The 25117-nt window shown below is 39.6% G+C and overlaps 1 protein-coding gene across 4 annotated transcripts in view; it reads right to left on the bottom strand.

Annotated features, from left to right (window-relative positions):
* The window catches only part of LOC135710599 (probable G-protein coupled receptor CG31760), a 401234-nt gene that overhangs the window by 141603 nt on the left and 234514 nt on the right, over positions 1-25117 (bottom strand). For 3 of the 4 annotated variants that reach the window (XM_065233213.1, XM_065233216.1, XM_065233212.1), the window contains exons 3-7: positions 19570-19756; positions 15529-15727; positions 15302-15466; positions 14665-15240; positions 14181-14589 (exon numbers count right to left, since the gene is read on the bottom strand). In XM_065233213.1, the coding sequence (XP_065089285.1) occupies positions 14181-14589; positions 14665-15240; positions 15302-15466; positions 15529-15727; positions 19570-19756 (1536 nt within the window). The remainder of the gene's footprint in view (positions 1-14180; positions 14590-14664; positions 15241-15301; positions 15467-15528; positions 15728-19569; positions 19757-25117) is intronic. The other variant, XM_065233214.1, reaches the window with a different exon arrangement.

The following is a 25117-nucleotide window of genomic DNA, read 5'->3' on the forward strand; positions in this document are numbered from 1 at the left end:
TATCCAATTTGACGTACGTCTCGTCGTCCATCAAAAGTCACCGGTTCGGCTTTTGAAGGAGAACGTCGTACAAGTTCCGTGACCGTAATTTTGAAGAAGATTTCTGTGAATCTGTCCTTTTGGGTGCTTTTTGTTTCTTGAAGGTTTTGATACAGTTACGTTTTATGATATTCTGCACAGTTCCGACGCTAAAATCCAATTTTTTTAGCCATTTCACGAACGGAACACGGGTAATGCGATTTCAAAAGGCGTAATGCTGCCAGTTCCTTTTTCTGGTCCGATTCCTCCTTTTTGCGCCCAGATTTCGGTAAATTTTCAAGAGAACACGTTTCTCTAAACTTCTTAACAATTTTGAACAATAGATTTACTGCACTTCACGCTCTTTGCCAATTTTCGAAACGACAACTTTTCGGAAAACCATTTGTGCAGAATCAATCTGCGAGTTTATAAGCTAATCCGATCCATCGTTCGAAATTTCTCACGTTTTATTTTTTGTTATATTTCAGTTGTGTTGCCAAAATAAACAATATTTTACACACTGAGTGAAAATGCACAATTTTTCGATACATTTTAACCCTAAACCATTGATAAACAGGTGTCCACTTTCTTTAATGAATAGTCCTTAGTAGTATGTACAAAGCATACGTGTAGTAACTGCTCAAACGATTCTACACTAGGGATACGGTGGTATATAGAAACCTACGTCCAAATTTACTTGTAACCAGATTTTCCAACCAGATTTACCAAGCCACTGAAAAAGTTTGCACATTGTCCATGAAATACGCGTATCTGCCAATGTAGGTAGTGGAATGAAAAGCAAATTACTAATACTTCTCTCTTTATTAGTACAAGTCTCCAACATTCATCAGCAGGCATAAAGTAGATTGACCGTGGTTCCGTGCCAACCAATGGATAATTATTGTATCTTAGGAAAAACATTCATATCGCTCCAGAACACTTGTGATACTCTTTTATGAACTCTTAAGTGCTTTAATATTCATATGTTCGCAAAGTATGAGCTATGAAATGAAATAAATTTACAACCTCAATCCTTTTTCCGCCTGAAAATAAACTCCATGTGTCGACTTTCGCTAAAGTTTACGATTCATGACCTACATGGTTATTTTCTTCTTCCTCATCCTCTTTATTCATCTCACTGAAAGTGAACTCCCACACTCGATTGCCATGGAAAGTTTTTGCTCGTGAAATTGCTAAGAGTTGCTGGCACCCACCCGCAGAGCCGTACTCAGGATTATTTTATTAGATGGCCTACTCTAATTTTTGTGCCCTTCTTCCTTGCTCTTTCATTTTAACGAGCGTAAAAGAGAAAGAAATATCGCAACAAATTCTCATAACCATTCATGTTTTCTTGAAGATGGAGTGGAAGTTGTTCAGCCTCTAATGGTGGTAAGTTCCAACTGGTATTATCCTCGGATTTAATTCCGATCTCGAATGTCGGGTTGCTTTGATGTCGATGTTAATCAGTACGATCCAAAACAAGCATTTGGCAGGTCCTCCAACCAGAGCCAGTACAAGGAGTAAGACAACTTAGATACATTTGAAAATATCATAAATATCAACGCAAATATTTAATTATTTTCAAAAAATTGAGAGATAGATAGAGCTTGTTGTGCTGAGCAATGTCTGTTCTACTACTTTATAAGTAAAAAAAAATAAAATCATTAAAAAATATTTTAATATATTCAGCTAAGGTGTCCCGCCTCCTGGGCCAGTATTAAAAGTTAAGCTGAAATGGAGCTTATCGCTATCACTGTACCAAAACATCATACTCTATTCGAATGAAAGCTCAGACCTTCTAAATTGAAACATCGAAATAGCTTTTTCGAATGATAGCTGCATCTGGATGGTGGTTGTTTTGTTATCAAATGATGCTCCTCTCGAATACAGGATTGAATTTCAGTATACAGAATATCAGGCATTCTAGTGCCCAATATTTTAATTAGATAAATTGAGAAAACGTTGAGATGGTTATCAGGCGGATAGTAACTATCCGGATATCCGGATAGTGAAATTTCAAATTTATTCTCTCTATAACAGTTTTATTTTTCCTGTTCTAAATATTTGTCAAAAATTTGATTTTGAGCTATCCATGTGACCTGATGTGAAATGACAGATCTGTTGATTGCCAAAATTTAAAAAAAAAATTAAAAATATCCGGATAATCCGAGTCCCAGCACTTATTTCAACGCGGTTGCAGTTTGCACGTGACGCAAATAAGAAAGGTGAGATCCAGTTCGTCTATTGCCCATCCGAGCAAATGATTACTGATCTGCTGACGAAACCGATAGGAGGGATCCAGATGGCCTAGCTTCGGGTAATGAGCGGATTGGAAGTCCAGTGTTGAGAAAAAGTGTTGGCGGATCGTAGTAGACCTAAACTAGATCGAATCAATCCATTTGTTTCTTTGTAACTTTCAAACTTCATTCTCAATCAAATCGTTCGCAACTAAAGACGTGTTTCCTTCAAGTTTCCAAAATTACCATCAGTAAAGACATTGCCAGGTATTTTCAGTACACAGATCGATAAAATAAGATTCTATTTAACAAATAATACGACAAAAACAACACACTTAGAAATAGCTACTTTTACACGAGACGTAATCCATATTGAACGTAAATCATGGAACGTAAACCGTCATTTCATGTAAAATTAAGTGTTATCAAACCGAAACATACGGAAGTCGACGAAGAGAACGTTTGATTGAATTGATTTTCTCGTTTCTTTCAACTGATTCTTATGTCAAAAAGGCCGCTTACATGTGTCGGTCTCAGGGAACCAAAATTTACATGAAATTTTCGCAGTGTGAATAAGAAACGGCTATGTGCTCAAGTTATTTACTAAAGAGAAAGTCGACGGAGAGAATCGATTAATTTTACTTAGGATCTACTGCAATGTTCAGCTTGATTTGAATGCCAGTATAATAAATAATTGTACTCAGTTGTGTATGAAAAGTCAATGATTTGAAATAAACTATCAGTTAACTTTCGAATATCCGAGCAGGAATGCTGCCTCTCGGAGTGCAGTAAATTAAATTTATTATTTTCCTAGACCCATCCAGAAAAAGTATTCTCGTTCGCTGTCGTCATTCCACTGGTGGTACTTTATAAGCCAAGAAAGCACAACGTAGGGCTCTAGTCACGCCCTGGGCGCTTTTGCGTAGCGACTTGTTCTTAGAAGTTTATTGAACTATTGTTAGATCTTCTACAAAATACCCTAAGCTTTTTCAAAATCCCTTACACTCATATGAAGTTTTGCTCAGCTCCACAATATACTACAAAATTTGCAAAACTTCTACAAAGGGGTGATTTTTGCACATTGGATGTTTCTCGTTGATTTTCCGCGAAGTTCCACAAACGAAATTTTTTGAATTAGTACGTAATTTCTAAAATTATCCCAAGTCAATGAAGTTTCAAAAAAGTACCTTGAAATTTTATGGAGGATTCCGATCAATAATGAGCTTTTTTCAAAATATTGGTTCCTTAAATTCTACGAAGTTCCTCAAACTTTTTTTTTTAGTGATCACAGTGGCAGCATACACTTGCTTAAACTCTACACTGGACCCCTTATATTGATTAATTTTGCTTCTATGAGCCTTTATTTTAAATCAACACACATACGTTCCTAGGCTATGGTGCCCGTTTGGTCACCGTTGTTTTTTTTAAACTACTACTACTACTACTACTACTACTACTACTACTACTACTACTACTACTACTACTACTACTACTACTACTACTACTACTACTACTACTACTACTACTACTACTACTACTACTACTACTACTACTACTACTACTACTACTACTACTACTACTACTACTACTACTACTACTACTACTACTACTACTACTACTACTACTACTACTACTACTACTACTACTAACTACGAGTATTCCTCAAAAAACTTGTTTTGATCTAAACAAGCTAAACTTTGATTATAGTCAACACATAAAAAATGCGGACAATAGGGAAAACTGTTACCACACTACGTGGGATTTGACTTAATTGATAACAACATGGAATATATCGAGATCCTCTATACATGTGAAATTCTCGCATGTGATATATATCGAGATCCTGACCAGATAGAAAGTAACTGTTTTTCACAAAGTTTTTCAGGAGGTGCTCAATATTTCAGGATTTGCTCACTACGCAACGCTAGTATACACGTGAAATTCTCATATAAAATATCTCGAGTTCCCTTCCAGATAGAATGGTACTATCTTCGGCATAGTTGTTCAGGAGGTCAAGGCTTTTTCGCAGGTGGACAGTAGTTCAGAGTTTTCTCACTTTGCATCGCTATTATATATGTGAAACTCTTTCATATAAAATATCTCTAGATCCTGACCAGATAGAATGTTAATGTTTTCGGCAAAGTTTTTCAGGAAGTCAAGATCTTTTTGTTGCCTGACAATAGTTCAGAATTTTCTCACTATGCGGTGCTAGTATATACGTGCCTTTCTCGCATATTCAATAGCTCGATATCTTGATCAGCTAGAAAGTTGCTGTCTTCGGCAAAGTTGCTTAGGAGGTCAAGACTTTTTGGCTGGTAAACAGTAGTTAATAATTTTCTCACCACGTGGCGTTGGTATACATGTACACTTCTCGCATATGCTATATCTCGAGATCCTGATCAGATAGAAAGTTTCTGTCTACGACAAAGTTGTTCAGGAGGTCAAGGTTTTTTGGCTGGTGGACAGTATTTCAGAATTTTCTCACTTCATGGTGCTAGTATACATGTGAAATTCTCGCATATAAAATATCTCACGTTCTTGACCAGATAGAAAATTACTGTCGCCGGCAAAGTTGTTAAGGATATCACAAAATTTTTGCTCGTGGACAGTTGTTCAAAATTTTCTCACTAAGTAGTGCAAGTGAAATGCGAAATTCTCGCCTGTGATATATCTCGAGATCCTGACCGAATAGAAAGTTATTGTCTTTAACAAAGTTGTTCTGGAGGTTAAGATATCGGGTTAAGATGGTCAGGATCTCGAAACTAACCACAAGCGAGAATTTCACGTGTATTCTAGCGCTACGTAGTGAGAAAATTTTGAACTACTGTCCACTAGTGAAATCTATCTGATCCGAATCTCGAGATATTTTACATGCGAGAATTTCGCGTATATACTAACGCAACGTAGTGTGAAAATTCTGAACTATTGTGCACCAAGCAATATGCATTGACCTCATGAACAACTTTTTCGAAGCCAGTAATTTTTTACCTGTTTAGAATCTCGAGCTTAGCATACGCGAGAATTGTACACGTTTACTAGCGCCATGTGGTGAAAAATTCCTAGGCTACTGTCCACCAGCCAAAAAGTCTTGACCCCCTGAACAAGTTTGCCTCAAACAGTAACTTTCTATCTGCTCAGGATCTCGAGATGCGATGTATATGTGAGAGTTGCATGTGTATACTAGCACCGAGTAGGGAGAAAATTCTGAACAACTGTCCACTAACGAAAAGATCTTGACTTCCTGAAAAACTTTGCCAAAGACATTTACTCTTTATCTGGTCAGGATCTACTGATGTATTACATGCGAGAACTTAACATGTATACGAGCACTACCTAGTAAGAAGATTCTTAACTACTGTTAATCAGCAAAAAGGCTATGATCTCCTGAACAGCTTTGCCTAAGACAGTAACTTTCTATCTGGTCAGGATCTAGAGATATTTTAGATGAGAATTTCACATTTATACTAGCGCCGTGTAGTGAGAAAATTCTGAACTACTGTCCACCAGCCAAAAATACTTGACACCCTGAACAAGTTTGCCGAAGACAGTAGCTATCTGCTCAGGATCTCGAGCTATTGTATATGCGAAAATTGCCCGTGTATACTAGCGCCACGTAGTCAGAATTTCCTGAACTGCTCCACCAACGAAAAGATCTTGACTTCCTGAAAAACTTTGCCGAAGACAGTAACTTTTTATATGGTAAGGATCTAGAGATATTTTATATATGCGAGAATTTTACATGTATACTAGCGCCACGAAGAAAAAAAAACTCTGAACTACTGTCCACCAGACTTGGAAAAACACCCACCGGCACTGCGAGCCGTGCAATAATATTGCTCCCCGTTCAAAGCTAACACGCACTCGGTTTCGGTACCTCTTGTCGGCTCGCCACCGATACGAACAAGAAACCTGAACGCGGAGCCGTTTTATTCGGCTTGGTGCCGTGCTATGGTTATTCGGTGCGCTCCGTGCGGCTCCGAGCCAGGGTCCGGTGCCAGACAGAATACCGTGCTTCTTCTTTTTCTTTGTTTCCATTATCGCAGTCTACCTGTAGCTAATTTTTTTTTCGTTCCTTTTCTGATTGACCTTTCCGGCGATACTGTACCTCTTTACTCCTATGGGAAAACCCCACAAACAACTGTCATTCTGTGCGTGAAGCATGGCGGGCTGTTCCGTACTCTGTCGCTCAAATGAAAAATCTCAAAGGGGCTGTTCATTAACTACGTATACAGTTTTTTGGGATTCTTGACCACCCCTAAAATTTTAAAATTTGTATGGACCGTGGACAATTGCCAACCCCCCCCCCCTCCAACCTGTCTACGTAGTTTATGAACAGCACCTAAGAAACTATCACACTATGAAGAGCCAATGCCGTCAATGCGAATTAATGCAACAGCGATTTCCACCATGTAACATTAATGTGGCAAATATAATTGCCTTAAAACCATAGTTTTTTTTTTCCGCAAAGATCAATTACAAGTTAATTGTTTTGTTCTTATTTTCACCGGCGAATACAATTTGCTTCACTATAACGTTAGGGGCTGTTCATTAACTACGTAGACAGTTTTTTGGGATTCTTGACCCCCCTCCCCCTGCGTAGACAATTGTCCATACAAAAAATTTAAAATTTGTATGTGCCGTGGATAATTACCAGGGGGGGGGCCTCTAAACTGTCTACGTAGTTTATGAACAGCCTCTTATTTAGAAAATTTTCTTTAGTTAACGCAGCGCGGCACAACATGTACCAAACATAATCGTAGACGAGAATGATGAGTGGTAAAATTAGCACCAGAGCACCAAAGAAGTTCTGTATTAACAATAGAAAAGGGCCCTTCAGCATTTGTAAACAAACCGTTCTAAAGACCTTTCCTCACTAAGCGAAGGCCACCCACGCAAACCAACGCCATATCATGTAGGGGAAACTTTCCCTTATCCGATGATGGTGTTGGTTTGCGTAGGCGGCCTTTGCTATGTTAGAGGGCTTTAGAACGATTTGTTTACAAATGCTGATGGGTCCTTTCCTATGGTTGATCTAGACATTTTGCTTCACCCGGTTATTCAAAATTTTCAACATTTCGAAAATGGCCAACACATCCGTATCCGAACGGACCCTGTTCCTGTCGAGAGAAATGACGGACGCAATTAAGAACGCGTTTTAAGTTTGCTTCGCACCATGGATTTTTATGTAAAGGGAAAACCTACTTGCCCATTTTTCTAAACTATTTCAGAACAAATTTCTTGAGTTCATCGAGTATAATTAAACTATGAGCTACTTGCTACCACTTCCATTGAAAAACTCAGTTTTGACAAAAACGCAAATGGGACCGAGTATAGCGCATCACCAACAACGAACGATACGAAATCATGAGCGGTTCGTTGGCTCCGTGCCGCACGGTAGCAAGCCGAAGCCCGTAGCACCGCGTTCGGGTTTCTCTTTTGGTTCGGTGGCGTGCCAACATGTTGCACCGACACCGGGTGCTTTATCGAAGAAACCCAGTGCTGTGCATACATGAGTAGGTTGCCACCGAGCCGCACCGAGCGGTGTTTTTACCAAGTCTGCTGTCCACCAACGAAAAGGCCTTGACCTTCTCAACAACTTTGTCGACGACAGTAACTTACTATCTACCGTGCCGATTCAAATTTCGGACACTTAAACTCGAATTTCGGACACTTTTAAAAGTTGATTATCTCGGTCGAATATGATCCACATGTCTTGTAAATTTTAATTTTTTTGACTAGTGCCCTCCACGATCATCTAACATTATTACTTTGTTTCTAACTGGATGTAATATTTAATTAAAAATGAAAGTGTCCGAAATTTGAATCGTCCGAAATTTGAATCGGAACGGTATTCATGATCTCGAGATATATCACATGCGATAATTTCACATGTATTCTAGCGCTACGTAGTGAGAAAATTCTGAATTACTCTCCACCAGCAAAAAGATTATGATCTGTAGAATAACTTTGTCAGAGACAGTAACTTTCTATCTGGTCAGGATCTCGATAGATTCCATGTTGTAACCAATTAAGTCAAATCCCACGTAGTACGGACACCGTTTACACGGTTTCCATTCACATTTTCTCTATTATCCGCATTTTTTGGGGGTTAACTGTGATAAAAGCTTTAGCTTGTTTAGTTAAAAACAAGTTTTTAAATAATTACCCGTTGGTTTCATATCGATTGGTAGCTCGGCTGCAAAATGGCAATGGAAAACTAACACTGTTGTACAAAGAACAACGCGAGAGTACTCGTGTTACAAAAGTTGGCGCGAGTAACGAATGGTTAATAAATCTAGATAGAGCTGGAATTAGGGCGTAACAGCTTTTGTAAACAATGACTTCAAACGATGATTTCTAGAAATTCAAGGCACGCCCACGCATACCAACATAACCATCGGATAGGGAAAGTGTTTCCCTACTCGACGAGCAGGTTGGTTTGCGTGGGCGAGCCTTGAATTTCTAGAAATCATCGATAGAAGTCATTGTTTACAAAAGCTGTTAGGCCCTAATTCCAGCTCTATCTAGAAATAACTGAAATCTCGAATCTACACACTTAGAAAAAATCACCGACTTCGGTAATTCATTTACCGAATTCTCAACAGCTGAACGGTCGGTAATGTTTTCGGTAATCGAGAACATTACCGAAAAATCTGTAAACTGGATCAGCAAAATTAGCTGTCAAATTTACCGAACGATCGGTAACGTTTACCGATGTGCATTGCTTGATTTGTAGTCGACTTTACCGGAGAACTGTAATTTTGAGGACGATATGCGAATCGAAAATTACCGAGAGATCTGTAATTTTTAAAAAAGGTAACCGACTCAACTGTAATTTGCTTTAATATTGTTTCAAGGTGGCGGTCACTGCAACCCATGTAAACATTTGGCTGCTGTCGTGATCAATAAGTTAGTGTTGCAAATTGCACCACCAATGAACAAAACCGTTTTTAACGGAAGGATTCGGCGCTACACTGAAAACAAGGAAGCTTTGGAAGAATATTCCAAATGCTGTTTTCAGATCGTCGCCAACGGGAATGGAACTTGGACCGACAGAAAAAAACAAGCAACAACATCGGCCATCTGTAATCGGTATTTATTTAGATAACGAAAATGAATTATTTACGGAAAATATCTACGATTCACTCATTTTGGTGTTGTATAACAGCCTCCATAATTTCACCATTTTATTTTTCACAAGCACGAACGCTTTTAAAGTTGATCGAAAATAACAATATGGTGGATTTGACGTTTACCTAGACCATTACCGAACTCAGAAATGGAACGCTTTGTTTACCGAAACTTCAGTAAAATATTTCACCGAAGTCAGTGATGAAGCTGATTTACAGACCTGCCGGTAAAAATGTTTACCGTTTTCGGTAAATTAAAATTAAATTACCGAAATTCGGTCATTTCATTTACAGTTTTCAGCAATAAAGCGAGAAAATACCGAAACATCTGTAATTTTTAGCATTACCGATCTAAGACGGCAATTTTTTTTACCGAACTCAGGGTCTCTGTTTAAGTGTGTACCCACACAATCATAACCCATGCTTGTAAACTAAAATTTAACGTGTTTCAAGTACTTCTGGCTTTGACCTATATTTATTTCACACTGGAACCTCCATTTACGAACCAAAACGGGGGTTCGTAAATCGAATTAGTGCGTAAAAAAAACCTCGTTTTTTGGGATTTACTTCTTAAAAAGAAAACTCGTTATTTGGGATTTACTTCGTAAAAAGAGGTTTTTGAAAATATTGTCAAATGCCCCACAAAATGGGTATTTTTGGAATCAGGGTGACGTGTAGGGAGTGGAAATCGATGTCTGACGCCATTTTGAAATCCAAGATGGCGGCTTCCGGTTACAGAAAAACTTGAAAATTCTGCCAAATACCCCACAGTATTGGTATTGGGGGTATTTGGCAGAATTTCCAAGTTTTTATGTAACCCGAAGTTGCCATCTTGGATTTAAAAATGGCGTCAGACATTGATTTTCGGTTCCTAAACCTCACTCCGATTCCAAAAATACTCATATTGTGGGGTATTTGGCAGAATGAGCAAGTTTTTCTGTAACTGGAAGCCGCCATCTTGGATTTCAAAACGGCGACAGACATCGATTTCTGGTCCTTAAACGTCACTCCGATTCCAAAAATACCCATATTGTGGGGGTATTTGGCAGAATTTCCAAGTTTGTCTGTAACCGGAAGTCGCCATCTTGGATTTCAAAATAGCGTCAGACATTGATTTCCGGTCCCTACACGTCACTCCGATTCCAAAAATACCCATATTGTGGGGTATTTGGCAGAATGACTAAGTTTTTCTGTAACTGAAAGCCGCCATCTTGGATTTCAAAATGGCGACAGACATCGATTTCTGGTCCCTAAACGTCACTCCGATTCCAAAAATACCCATATTGTGGGGTATATGACAAAATTTCCAGGTTTTTATGTAACTTGAAGCCACCATCTTGGATTTCAAAACGGCGTCAGACATAGATTTTCGGTCCCTACACGTCACTCCGATTTCAAAAATACCCGTATTGTGGGGTATTTCACAGTAGGGGAATTTACGTATTCTCGGCAACCTAAGCAGCGACCTTCGTTCTATAGCCTTTTTCTCTATGGAACGCACACATATGCAGTATTGGTTTGTTTAAAATCTTTTGCTGCCAGCTGCTCTAACAATTTCAGTCGAAAGAATTGTCAAAAACTGTTTTGAAACGCTTTTACAAAGCTCCAATCTTCTCTAGTGAGAGCGAGTATTGTCGGCAATCAGTTTTTCTTCGGCAACCGTTCCATTTGAACTGCATGTAAATCTGCTGTTCTATTATCGGCAACTCGAAATCAGCTACAATTTGTAGTGCGTGTGTTTCATTTCAAGAAAACCCTGCTAGATTGCTTTTTCTCAGTGGTAAAAATATAGCCAAATTGAAGCTGAAAGCATAAAGAATCGTTTGCATGCATTCAGCGAAGTGTTTTCGTAAGAAAATCCAGTGAAAATAGTGTTTCAATTTGGGTTGCCGAAAATAGTCTATCATGCCGAAGCCGTCATTTCCCCTATATCCCAGTTCACAAATCACAAAAAATAAGCTCGTTATTTAGAATTCACTTCGTAAAAAGAAAACTCGTTATTTAGGATTTACTTCGTAAAAAAAACTTCGTTATTTGGGATTTAATTCGTAAAAAGAGGGACGTAAATAGAATACTGCGTAAAAAAAGACTTCGTAAACGTAAGGTTTCAGTGTATCTTTATTCGTCCCAGGTGACACCTTCAAGTGACTAAAATGCTTGACTTTGAAGTTAGTTTCCTAGCTGATTTTAAATTGAATATTGTATAGCGCTCTCACGTTTCCACTATGTCGCACCACAAAAATACATATGGGTATATCACAATAGAAACACACCACAGTGGAAATCCCGAGTCAAAGTTCAAACACTTATCCCAAATCAAAATTAGTTACAATTACAATAGTTACATTAGTTACAATACCATGTACAAAAATGGTGTTTAACATTGTTCCCTGAGTAATACCTCAATGAAAACAACAATGAAAGCTTGTCACGCAAATAGAAGGAGCACTGTTGGGCACATTCTGAAATATTTCAATACTATAATTCCCTTGCAAACCCAAATTTATCTGCAAATAAAATAAGAGTGATTTGCGGCAAAACCCGCCAGTATCGCACCCAACGTCAGTGCCTATACGTAAGCGTACTACGACGCGGCTCTCAATCAAAGGAGTAACAAGTGTGATACTATCACTGCTAGACTAGATCTTTGGTTCTCTCATGCAGTGGTTTATCAGAGAGGGGAAGCTTAGTTATCCCCATTGCCTGCCCATGGCGCCATTCTATCGCGGCATGAGCCAGCAACGCCGGCCGTAAACCCACCGTCTCCAACACTCAACTAAAAAGCATGAAATTAAGCCCGCCCACCAGCAACAAGGTGCAAAAACTAGCCAAGGGGAGGGCTTCTACGAACTTCCTCAAACTTAAATAAATATTCCACTTCTACGCAGTTTTATAACTTTTCCATGTTCCTTGTTTCTACCATTTGTAAATGAAGATCTAAGAAGTTCCCAGAATTTAATCTAAGTTTTCTCAATTTCTACGATGTTCCCTGAACATCTTAGAAATCTTTGAAGTTTTACGAAGTTCCCATAAGTTAAAAAAAAATTTCTGGTCTCATGGCCAATTTGTAGAGCCTGAAGACCTCTTATTATGCTATTGATTAAATAACGATACAATATAATTTCTCAAAATTGCTTCTTCTCGTCTAGAACGTATGAAAAGTAGTCAACATAAAGGACTTTGAAAAAAATCGTTGTTTGTTATCCAACTTTATTCATCACTGACAAGCTTGACAAAATACCAGTGAGTCAAAAAAAGAAGACTATAATCTCTGGAGGGCCTAGAGAATTATGGCAGCCTAATTAACAACGCCAATGCCTGGACGTTGCCCTCACAAACATTGCATTTATTTTAAATAGGTTAGCTAACAGGTTGACGTACAAGTCTAAGAGCAGATTGGATTGTGCGAAAGCTTTTGCTCGGTTGAAAGGTGATCCGACCGGAAACCCATTTTTGTGGAAACACATTTCGCGGAAACCCATTTCGCAGAAACCTATTTCGCAGAAACAAATTTCACGGAAGTACATTTCACGGAATCCCAATTTCGCGCCAATTTCGTAGAGTGCTCCATTTCGCACAAAATCCTGAATTAAATTTTAATATCGTACTTACTTTTTCGTCAGCTGACAATTTTCCAAAATTTCAGAATGTACATGCAGGATACCTCAGAAGAACTGGCCATGTTTAAAAAAAGGAAAACACTCCTAGGATTATGCATTGAATTCAGATTTCGCATTTATCATTCTAAGCCAGAAACTCACAAGTTTACCAAAGTTTAGAATTACAGGAAAGTTAAAAAGAGCTACTCATGATTAAAAGAAGTAAAATTCCCCTAAAATTTTATTAATTAAAACATTCCGCCAAATGGGATTCTGCGAAAAAGGTTATTTCGCCAAATGGAACTCCGCGAAATTTACTTACACCGAATGGGTCTTTCCGCGAAATAGATTTCCGTGCAATTGGTTATTCTGCGAAATGTACTGCCGCAAAATGGGTTTCCACGAAATGGGCTTCCACGAAATGTCGTATAACCCCGACAACCATTCGAAGAACCAAGTTTACAACCAGATTGCAGTGTGCAAGTGGCACATCAAGCGATTTTCGATCAAAAAGTGGTTGCCAGCATTTATTTTCGATCTCGCCATCAAATAAAAAAACTCTACTTCGTTTCGCAAACTCCAAGCAATTTTTGCGCCCCTCGGAAAGTTTTTTACCGCAAATAAGCCACCATTGCCACCTGCTGAGTACGGTGCTGAAAAATTTATGGCATACAATTTCTGCTAACTAGTTAGTTGCCAACACCCCCCAAAGCTACCTAGTTCCAATTTGTCGGATTCCGAAAAAAAGTGTTATTCATTTGAATAATTTGTCCCTCCGGCGTACCGTCACCGTGCTAGTAGCAGTGGCAATAGTAAACTTTAACACCTTCTCTGGTGCCCTGATGACGACGACGACGACGGTAGAAACGGTTGTTGGGAAAAAGCTCACGTGCAACCTGAAATGGTACAATGATTGTCGCTCTGGGCAACTTTTATTGTCCTCTGTTCATCGACCATCCCGGAAATTTGTTACAACTACGGACCTGTTGGTGCTGTGATTCTCGTTTGAAGCAATCAAATCAAATGCCATCATAAAATATTTATAAGCTTCTGCCACCCTTCAATGGCGGTGGGAAGACCGTTGAAAACATGATTCCATCAGACGAAGTTAATTTTCCCCTGGGGAACACATTTAAGCTTAGCAAACAATTTTGCTCGGTTGAATTTTGAATGGGCTTTTGATAGGTGGTGCTTACCTTTTCGGCCGTCGGTGGTGCTGACAGTGTCCACGTTCCCAAGTAGATGAACATTACCAGCAGTATCGGCACCATCCACTGCAGAAGCTGTTTGTCGGTAAGTTTGACCTTGTGTGCCGATTTGACTCGGTAGGTCAGCGAAACGCGCCACGTTTTCATCAGCAGGGCCGTGTAGGTGACGCAGAAACCCATGTGGCGGGTCCACTTGGTGGCTATGCAGGAGTAGGTGTCCAGGATCGGGAAGATGGCGGCCATCTCCAGATACATGAAGGCACAACCCAGCAGGGTAATGGTGAGAAAGATCGGGCTGGCCACCTTGAAGACCTTTATCTTGCGGTGCTGGTACATGTACAGTGCAAGAACAATGGTGAATCCGGCGCACATTACCGAAAATGTGAGAAGAGTTGTTCTTTAAGGGAGGTATAGGAGAATGGACAGAGTCATTAATGTTCATGATTTTGTATAAATGGTTAGAAAGACTTACCGAAACACCCAGTTGTAGCTGGCCAGGCACGGTTCCGGCCCGGTACAGGTCGCACAGCCAGGAGCACACCGTATACACACAAACACATCCATGTAATAGGTGCTAATGTTATCCCTGTACTCCTGGTAGGCGACTTCCATGATGCTTCCGTTGAACCCCCGAGGATGCGGTCCCGAGTAGAATCCATCTCTACATTTGCACTCGTACGCACCTCGGGTCCATCCGTTGATAACCCTTAGGTTCTTGCTGATGATTGCCAAACTCCCACTACTGCTAGCATTGGTGAAACTACTTGTATTACTGTAGTGATTGTAGTTCAAATTGACTGCCGTTGCCACGTTCGTCGCCACCGGTCGGTAAACGCAACGCATGCTGTGAACGTGACATTTGTGTGACCCGTGGAATGCTTCGATCTGGCTGTATTGCTCCTCTTCGGAGAGCTTGATGTTCCGCACGAAGGGGTAGTATTGTCTCAGGTGGTGATGGTAGCTTATGACATCCAGTTTGTTTGGATTGTCGCACTGGTTGACCTGCAGATCCGAGATGTCGATGTCGATGCTTAGGAAACCACGCAGTCTGTGGAAAACATTTTCAATCAAGGCAAATTGGTTTGAAGAATATTTGGGACATTTATTACCCATGCCGTCCCATAGGAGGTATGGCAACACTGTAGGACAAGATCCACCGTTTATGGTTACAGGAATAGTACGGATACGTCCACCAGCCTTTGAAGGATATGTTTAGCGGGGAGGGAGCGAACTTGGGTGATCGTAGTCCCGGTGAGGATGATTCGTCTTCGAACCTATGCAAAAACAGTTGAATGTGTATTTGTTAATTTTCTTTTAAGACAATTCTGGAACTTACCATGGATAGCCGGGGTCGGGAGTCTTCCCAACGGCAACTCCAGCCTCTTCTATCCGAACTGGTCCGGCCATGCCGGAGGTGGGTTTATTCCACCAAACCGAATTGGTGACCATTCCGTCGGAGATGTTTATCGACAGAATGCGTGCACTCGTAACGTGTACGTCCGAGAGTAATCCCTTCGCAAGGGCATCCAGCAGACCTGTTGATGTTATGAATTCGTGGTTAATCGATATGCTCATGATTGAATGTTATGATGTTAACTTAGATTATATCCCTGGAACCTTCAAGCAATCGTTCGATTAACCCGATCAAAATCCCTAAATTGCGAAGCGACACTTCGCCATGGCAATATTGCTCCATCATCTCTCTGATAATCATATTTGGCTAATCCCCTCTAGAGCACATATTTAGGGGTGATTTGAGCCTCTCGACTTTGCTGTCAGACTCCATCCATAAATTGACACGACGTATAAATGGCACGTATCAGTCGGCTTATGGCAGATGTGCGTATACGAGCAAATCGATATTCTCTCACAATTAATTTACTTGCGACATTCTTCGACTCGTACGACGGCAAATGCTGGTGATGATGCTGCTGCTGATGATGATGATGATGAATATGAGGTCGACGGTATTTGAGCACGGTACGAGGGTGTAAGCCCATGGCTTAGGATTGGCCATTCCCAACCCCTTTGTCACATTGATGAGAGATTTTCCTTATCATTGTAGTGAAATACTCTCAATGTTTTAATGAATTCTCGCATGAGTGGTTCTGAACTGTACGCATTGATACGGCATTTGCACTGATTGTGTGTTAATTATTTGCTTGCTGAAAACTTTCACATACTAATAAACACCTCACAATTAACGGTTGGGATGATGAAATATGATCAAATTGATTGATAGCTTCTGTTAATGATGCACAGATTGTTTAATTGCCTTCCCGGCATTTTGGGTTATTTTCGACACAGCGTTCGATTAGAGGAGCTATTTTCAAACAATTAATATGACAACCACGACAGAAGACGTTTTTGTAACCGTGTTAATAAAAAAAAAGATAAAAATTAAAGCTTCGTCATTTGTGCACCAATTTTAGATCTTGACGTGGTTTTGAGGTTATTCTTAGTTGAAAAAGTGTATATTTTATCCGGAGGTTAAGAATAATAGCCAATCAAATCTAATAACTTTTGAATAAAATTACAAGATAACCTATCTTAAAAGCATATGTTTACAGATCTGCCCTGAAGTTATGAGTACTTATAAAAAAAACCCTAAGGTTCACAATACTTCCCTGAAGTTCATAATCAAAGTTCCCTGTTCGACAAAAAGTGTAGAGATCTTCCAACAAGAAGTTCAGAGAACTTCTGATGAGAAGTACAGAGATCTTCCGACGAGAAACTCAGAGAACTTCCGACGAAAAGCTCAAAGAACTTCCAACGAGAAGTTCAGAGGTTTTACGAAGATCAGTTCCGAGAAGTTCACAGTTCTCTGAACTTCCGACGGGCCTCACTTAGCTCAGTTGGTAAAGGCACAGCTACAAAGCAAGAACATGCTGGAGGTGGCTGGGTTGGATTCAGGGTCTGGTCTAGTAACTGTTCGGGTTGAAAAATTTCTCGACTTCCATGGGCATATAGTATGATTGTATTTGCCACACAATTATACTAGTGCATACATGGTACAGGCATCGAAAGTTCTCAATTAATAACTGTGGAAGTGCATCTAGGAAACTAAGTTGAGAGCTGACAATAAGCTAATATGCGATAAGCAATAAGCTTGAAATGCGAAGAAAAAGCTCCGACGAGAAGTTCAGAGAGCATTTGACGAGAAGTTTAGAGAACTTCCGAAAAGACGCTCAGATGCTCAGAAGATGTTCATAGTACGCCCGACGAAAAGTTCAGAGAACTTCCGAGAAGAAGTTCAGAGAACTTCCGAGAAGAAGTTCAGAGAATTTCCGAAAAGAAGTGCAGAGAACTACCGAGAAGAAGTTCACAAATCTTCCGAGAAGAGAAGTTCACAGAATTTTGGACAAGCAGTTCAGAGAACTTCCGAGGAGGAGTCCAAACTATCAAGGAGAGGTTCAGAGAACTTCCGGCGAGAAGTTCAAATATCTTCCTGCTTTCGGGTGTTATGACGTTCCTTTCGAGTGTTATGACGTCATCACCATCGTCTCCCGCAATGTTTGAATTTTTCCCTCTACATACTTGAGGACTAGATCTCCACACATTGTATAGATTGGGGCCAAGCTGTAACTAATTTTCTGATAGCTACAGTCGGAACTGTAGCAGTTAATCGGATTCCACAAACATAAACAGAAAAATGTCATTTGATGCTGTGTGTGTGAGCAGATTTTGATTTGGATGCGTTCTTTTTGGAAAATCCGTATTAGAGTTTTTTCCTTTATTTGTTTTCCGTACTGAGTACTAATGCTAGGCAGATCCGACACTTGAACCCTACCTATCGACCCATCAACTCATGGACCGGGGACCAACGGCTTTACTTCTCCTCCCCTTCCAAAGAAAGGCATAATCTGAGATTTTATGCTTCAGAAAATCTCGGCGCCGGCCGAATTTGATTGAACCCAGGCCCTTTGGGGTGATAAGCAATCACGCTTACCACAACACCAACGGCACCGCTAACTTTCATTTCTCTTTTGTTGGCGGATATTTTTTCAACCGATTATTTTCTGAATTTGATTAAATCTGATTTAAAATTTAATATTTCTCATGATCTTTTCATAAATGCAATTTTACTCATATAAACGCTTATTAATCTGTATAAGCAACCAAACATTTCCTCATGCATTTTTATGTCTAACTTTGATCAGAAGAGCGCGTGAAGATCGAAATGTCTACGCCCACTTAGTGTTGATTTGCTTTCGGAACTGGTTACTCATGGTGTTGTGTTGCAAACGTAAACTAGCGGTAATCGCTAACGAAAATGTTAGCTCAGCTAATTAGCTGTTAGTGGATGAGAAGAATGGTGCCCAGCTCTGCTATTTGGTAAATTCACAAGTACGCTAGACTAATATGTCAACCATTTGGGATACTTTGGCCATCTGAACAAATTTGCTGATTATTCGAAAAAGAGCATCAATACAGATAGGACCTTTTGAAATTTTTGTCTAGATTTACCGCACAGTATAACATCATATGCGAATGTCACCTTCTACCTAAGCTGTCGAATTTCTCACGCCCAGTCGAATGTCAACGCGTAGCATCATGAAATCAAAAAAATAAAGATTTAGTATGATTTCGATTCAATATTCGGAACTATCCTTGCAGTAGAATAGACAATGAAAAGCAATACTATCCACATCAGTTCTAATTTCAATGTGCCTTCTGATTACACTGTAAATCATAGTAATTTCAGGATAAATGAGATTAATTCCAACAGCTAATTATCACTACGTTTGGAATCGATTTCATACTGCTGCCAATTTCAAAAGAACTTATTTGCACTCAAATGCGTTGTTAACTTCAGCAACTCCTACCTTCCCATGCTCTCTGTCCTGAATTACAAATGGAATGAAACCACACAGGCTGCCATCTACGCTCTCATTTGCATTACACATTCGAGCCACGTTTTGTATGACATCGCATTTGAACGCGACAAAGGAGTTGGAAAAATTCAATTACAGTTCTCATTTCAAATTCCACCTGACAATGGTGGTGTTTGCATTTCCGGTCACCGCTGCTGGTGGAATTGTACGGGCTATCGAATAGTCATCTGAGTCTGACGGTATCATTTAACTTAAACGCGGTTCATTCTCAAACCGAAACAGTGTGGGCGTATTCCGGTAGATCAGAAAAGTTTATCTGCTTCGTCTTATCACCTGTGCAACGACACCACCGGCTGCCATCCGGTCGATGGTTTAATTCGAAAGGAGAATTTCCACTTCGTTGCAGTTGAAATTATCATATGCCCGGCAGTTACTTCCTGGAAATACAGCTGCCAGGAATGGCTAGTCGGTTTCTGCGTAGTTCCTTCCAGGAAAAAAATTCAACCTTCACCACTCCCACGCACGCACAGTAATGAACTTACCGTTGTGACGGGCAACTCCGACATCCTGAAGCACAACGGCTGCCAGGTCCGCTTTCTGTCGTGCACCCGAGTAGCGTTCCGGGTTCAAGGTTATCTGTAGGGGCCGAAATCGCTTGGTGAGGCAGAGCGTGCCCAAATTTTCCGTCGCAATGTCATGGATCGTCTGCAGCGAGTCGTCGATGGCTTCCTGAGGGGGAGAATGTTATGAGAGGAATTAGAATTTCAGTGCATTATAATCGTGATGGAAATACTTGTTTGTGGTAGATGTACAACATATATTTTTTAAATCTTTTTTTGGTATGTTCTTATTATCTTAGATTTAAAAAAAAATACATTATTAGAATATATTGAAAACCATTGTAGCAGTTAACTTTTGGCAAGAATATAAATGATGCCTGAAATATTTGCATCTTGCACTTAAAATGTTTATAATTACCAATAAATCTACTTGGTCAGGACCAATAAACAATTGAAAATGAGCAAAAGGCAAGTGGAAAGTAGTAACAAAAAATCAGTTATAGGAAAATAAAAAAAAATTTGAGCAATAAAAAAGCTTAAATGAACCATAAATAACTGATGAGTTTCCAATTTTAAATCTAGAAGTAGCCATAAAAAACCGAAAATGAGTACTAAAAAAGTGCCTACAAAATATCAACAATCATAAAAATTAAAAAATGAGCATCAATAAATTGAGAGAGATCAATAAAACCTAACAATAAAAAAAACAATGAAAATAAAAAGCAAAATTACCTATTGAGGAATCATTCGAGGATTTATATTGCTCAAACATATGAATTTTATTGCTATTTCTGTTGCAACTTTTTAATTTTATCTACTGCTACCTTTCACATGTTGCACGAAAAAATCCGGACTTGAAAATCCAATGTTACCGACGCCAGGGAGGCAGCTCCTACACCTGGATTATCGACCCATCAACTCATGAACCGGGCACCAACGGCTTTACTTCCCGGTGGTGAAAACTGGGATTGAACCCATGCCTGCTGGGGTGAGACGCAATCACGCTTACCACACCACCGGAACCACTATGACTCGAAAATTTTGTTGGGGTTTAAAAATGCGTTTTATTTTTCATAGTTCAATGTTAAAGCTATACATTAGTAGGTATTATGCTTATTGTAAGATCATTGTTTCAGTCTTCCTTCTTACCATACACTGAACTAATGTCGAAAATCTCATGTAATTGTTATGGCTACAACAATAAAAAAATGCAGTGGGTGATATTTTTTTTTTTCATTTTGGCAAGTAATATTACACCATATTTTCGACACGATTGAAGTGCATCCACTTTGATAGGATATTAAAATTATTTTTTTGCTGTGTAGGCCATTGCTCAAACTTTTCTTCGTGCACGGCCAATCATCTTTTGCACGAGCCCTGGTCCCACTTGTTTGGCTGCCAAATTCCATTTCCGCTTGAAATCTTTCCCAACACCCTTTTTATTCAGTATGTGCTTCACAATTGACCAGTATTCCTCAATTGACCTTAGCTCCGGAGTATTGGCCGAATTCATCTAGTTGGGAACCACTGTGACGCCATTTTCGCTGTACCACTGTTTGGTGAAATTTGAGTAGTGGCAACTTGTCAAGTCCAGCCAGAATAGGCAATCCACCTCATGCTGCTCCAGAAAAGGCAGAAGTCTCTTCCGTAGGCACTTCTCCCCGTAAATTTGCTGGTTCATGGTTCCAGAAGCAGGGTTGCGTCCATTCACTAAATGATTTTCTGAATTTTACTTACTACTTTGTACTAGTTAGATACAAGAAGAGGTTGAAAGGCAAGTGTTTGACACATAAAATCTGTCGGTTTCACTTCCAGAGTGGTACAATCAGCGATTTTATGATTCGTGAGCGCTCGCGAGTTGTAAAATCGCTAATTGTGACTGTCGGAAAGGGAATTTGACAGGTTTTATGTGTCAAACACTTGCCTTTCAATCTCTTCTTGTATGTAACAAGTACAGAATATCATTATAACATCTAATGATTTCAAAAATCAGAAAACCATTTTTTATAATAGCAAGTGCGTGGAAGCAAGCCTAGAAGTAACGAAAGTTTCGCTTTTCATCCCACAACTGCAGACTGCTTGCCAGGCAAGGAACTTTTTGGGGAATTTCGACTTCTTTTTGATTTTACATTCTTCCGGGCACTCTTACGGTCTACCGAGGTGTAACATTTCTGCCCAGGAATTTGATCGAAAACTGCCAGGAGCGTATAGACCGGGATTTTCGTTTTAGATCGTGCAGGGTCGAACCGCGACGTGCTTGCTCCGGTGAAGCCATGATGTAAACTCATGAACTTATCCTGACAACCAATGCCTACTGTGATGCTATACACTCTTAGCTTAATTCAGAGAAGAAAAAAAAATGCTCTAATGGCAGTGTTTTTAATGTTTCCGGATTCTTTCATGTTCAACCTTTAACAAAAATTACATAATAAAGCTATTTAACAAGAGGTTTAAAAAAATGACCAAATATTTAAGTTCTTCGATTTTGGTCAATTTTTAAGTGTCCATGATTTTAGATGCCTCAAAAGTGGATTTTTTTTCTCAAAATGACTATGAAAAAAATTAACCGTTTATATTTTTCCCAGAAAGACTTCGATTAGAAATTATGGTTTTATGCTACAATTTATTGAAAAATGTCAATAATGCCATTTTGGAAAAAGTTACAACACCAATGGTCGAGCTTCTGCAAACATGTGAACAATTGCCTATAACACACAATTATGCAAAAATCGCCTGCAACTGCTCGATATAATATGATTTGTAATATACTTGGGAACAACTACTTTATATATAAAAAAAAAATACAGACTCTTCAAGATGACTTTTATGCGTCCTGGGAGTTCGCATTTATTTTTATCTTCTACCATTTCTTTCACCAAATTTCAATGACTTTATGCCTTTCTTTCAAAGTTTTTAGTTGTTTGAAAAAAGGAAAGATAATTCCTTTCGACAAAAGTTTTGTATTTCAATACGGATCATTTAAGCATAAAAAACATGTGTGAATTAGCTAGAATGTTTGAGAAATTTGACTTGAAAGTTGCAAAATATTCATACAAATTTACATCAATTCCTAAACTGGGAGACAATGCTTGTGATAATCCTTTGACATTTTCTCTGAGTAGAAGAGAGAATGGACCCTATACCACAGTCGAGCAAATCCTGTGTTCCTAGGGGAATGCTATGTTAATTTTTTTTTTATCTTTTTGATGATCCACAATTATACTCTAAATGCAGCAGCATCAGAATCTTTTCGAGTTTGTGATCAATAAACAAAATACACTCAAAAACATTTTATCGAACCATTTTGGAAAAAAATATATATATATATATATATGTTAATGAGAAAGTTTAAATAAATATAATCCCTCGGTTACATATTACTGCCAAAGGCGCATACATAAATCAACATCCAATACGAATTGGCAACTTGAAGTAGGGAACAACTATTTATGCGGTGCGTTTAGTACTGCAGAAAACACAAGGAGAAAATTGCTCGATTTTTTATTTCTAAGATACATAGCAAGTGTCGGTATTTTTTGCATTTAAATGATCTTTATTTCTTGTGATTGTGTGGTTTACATGTATGAATTTGTTAAGTGACACAGATTCGTCTTTTCAACTTTGGTACATTTGAGATTTTAATTATTATTTACAGTTCCTAGTCCTATCAGGCCTATTTTAAAGTATGACCACCTTGGTGGGATTGGTTTGATTTGAATTGGAAAAAGGAGACTACTTATAACTACTATTTACAACTACAACTAACCTACAACTACTATGTACACCTAACCTACTATATACAAATTGCTTATCAAAGCATGTTCTGATAAATTACATTTTTGTGTAAATTTAGTCTTAATTTCGTTAATTTTGGAATCTATTTTGGCAATGCCTGCCTCTTCATGTAAATTTGTTATTCTAGTGTCGAAAGGACGATCAAGAACCATCCTCAGCACTCTATTCTGAGCGACATGAATTTTGTTCCTGTGAGTCTGTGCACATGATTCCCACACCGGAGCTGCGTAGAGGATCGCAGGTGCTACGATTTGTTTGTAGACGGCCAGTTTGTTCACCCTTGAGAGGCGGGATCTGCGGCAAATCAGCGGGTACAGACTCCTAACCAAGGCGGAACACTTGACTACGGTTTTCTCCACATGCGAGCGGAATAGGAGCTTTTCGTCAAACAACATCCCGAGATATGTTACTTCGGCGGACCACTCAACCCTTGTGCCATCCATGATTACAGTACAAGAGGGAGCCGGTTTTAGTTTGGGTGATTGCCGATGGAGGAACATGATTGTTTGTGTTTTGGAAGCATTGATTTTGATTTTCCACGTGGTGGCATAATCAGCAAAGGCGTTAAGGCATCGTTGAAGTTTGTTCGTTATTTCGCGAGGCATCCTTCCTTTGACGGCTATTGCGGTATCATCTGCGAACAGGAAAAACACGCAACCGTCTCCAAGGGGAGGAATGTCGGAAGTGTAAATGCTGTAAAGCAAGGGTCCCAGCAGACTGCCTTGCGGGACTCCTGCTGGGATGGAAAACGTGTCTGAAAGACAACCATTCAACGATACCCTAAACGACCTTTGCTGAAGGTAGTTACGGGTGATTTTAACAAGATGCAAAGGGAAATTGAAGTTAAAAAGCTTGTATACAAGCCCATTGTGCCAGACATTGTCAAACGCTTTCTCAACGTCTAACAATGCCATGGCCGTGGACTTGGATACAGCCTTGTTACTTCGGATGTTATTCATCACCTGTACTAGCTGATGATTTGTGGAGTGCCCCTTCCTGAACCCGAGCTGTTCCGGTAGGAGAATGTTTTGCTCCTCGAAAAACTTGAGCAAACGATTGATAATAAGTTTCTCGAACAATTTGCTCAGCGCTGAAAGGAGGCTGATTGGTCTGTAGCTTGAAGCTAGCGTTGGGTCCTTCCCGGGTTTGCGGATAGGTATAATTTTCGCTGTCTTCCAGATACTTGGAAAGTAGTGCTGTTCCAAGCATCTGTTGAAGACAGCAGCCAGCAGAGAGTGAACCTTCATGCTGAGATTTTTCAACACTAGGTTGAATATTCCGTCAAACCCGGGGCCTTCATGTTTTTGGTGCATTTCAGCGATGAGCAAATCTGTTCCCCTGTGATTCTATCCTCCGGAGGGATGGCACAAGGGGAGGAATCAAGGTTGAGTACGCATTGCTCAACCTGAGCTTCGAGCGGACTTTGGATGTTGGAGCCAAGCAAGTGCGATTTGGAAATATAACACCAATCGCATTTGCTTTTTCCTGAGGGGTGATAATGAGCCGATCGTCATCATTTTCATCTTTGAGTGGTGGAATAGGTTTAGGGTGCGTCTTTAAGACCTTGGCAACTTTCCAGAATGATCTGGAGCGGTCGTCCAGATTCTGGACAAGCCGTTCGAAACTTTCGTTCTGGAGTTAGACCATTCTGGAAGCAATCTCCTTGTTCAGATCGGCCATTTCACGTTTCCTCGCTAGATCTCCAGTCCTCTGAAACTGGCGTTTACGAACATTT

Source organism: Ochlerotatus camptorhynchus, unplaced genomic scaffold (genome assembly GCF_037179485.1).
Source record: "Ochlerotatus camptorhynchus isolate MF236.1 unplaced genomic scaffold, CSIRO-AGI_Acam_v1.1 ptg000392l, whole genome shotgun sequence".
NCBI lineage: Eukaryota > Metazoa > Arthropoda > Insecta > Diptera > Culicidae > Ochlerotatus > Ochlerotatus camptorhynchus.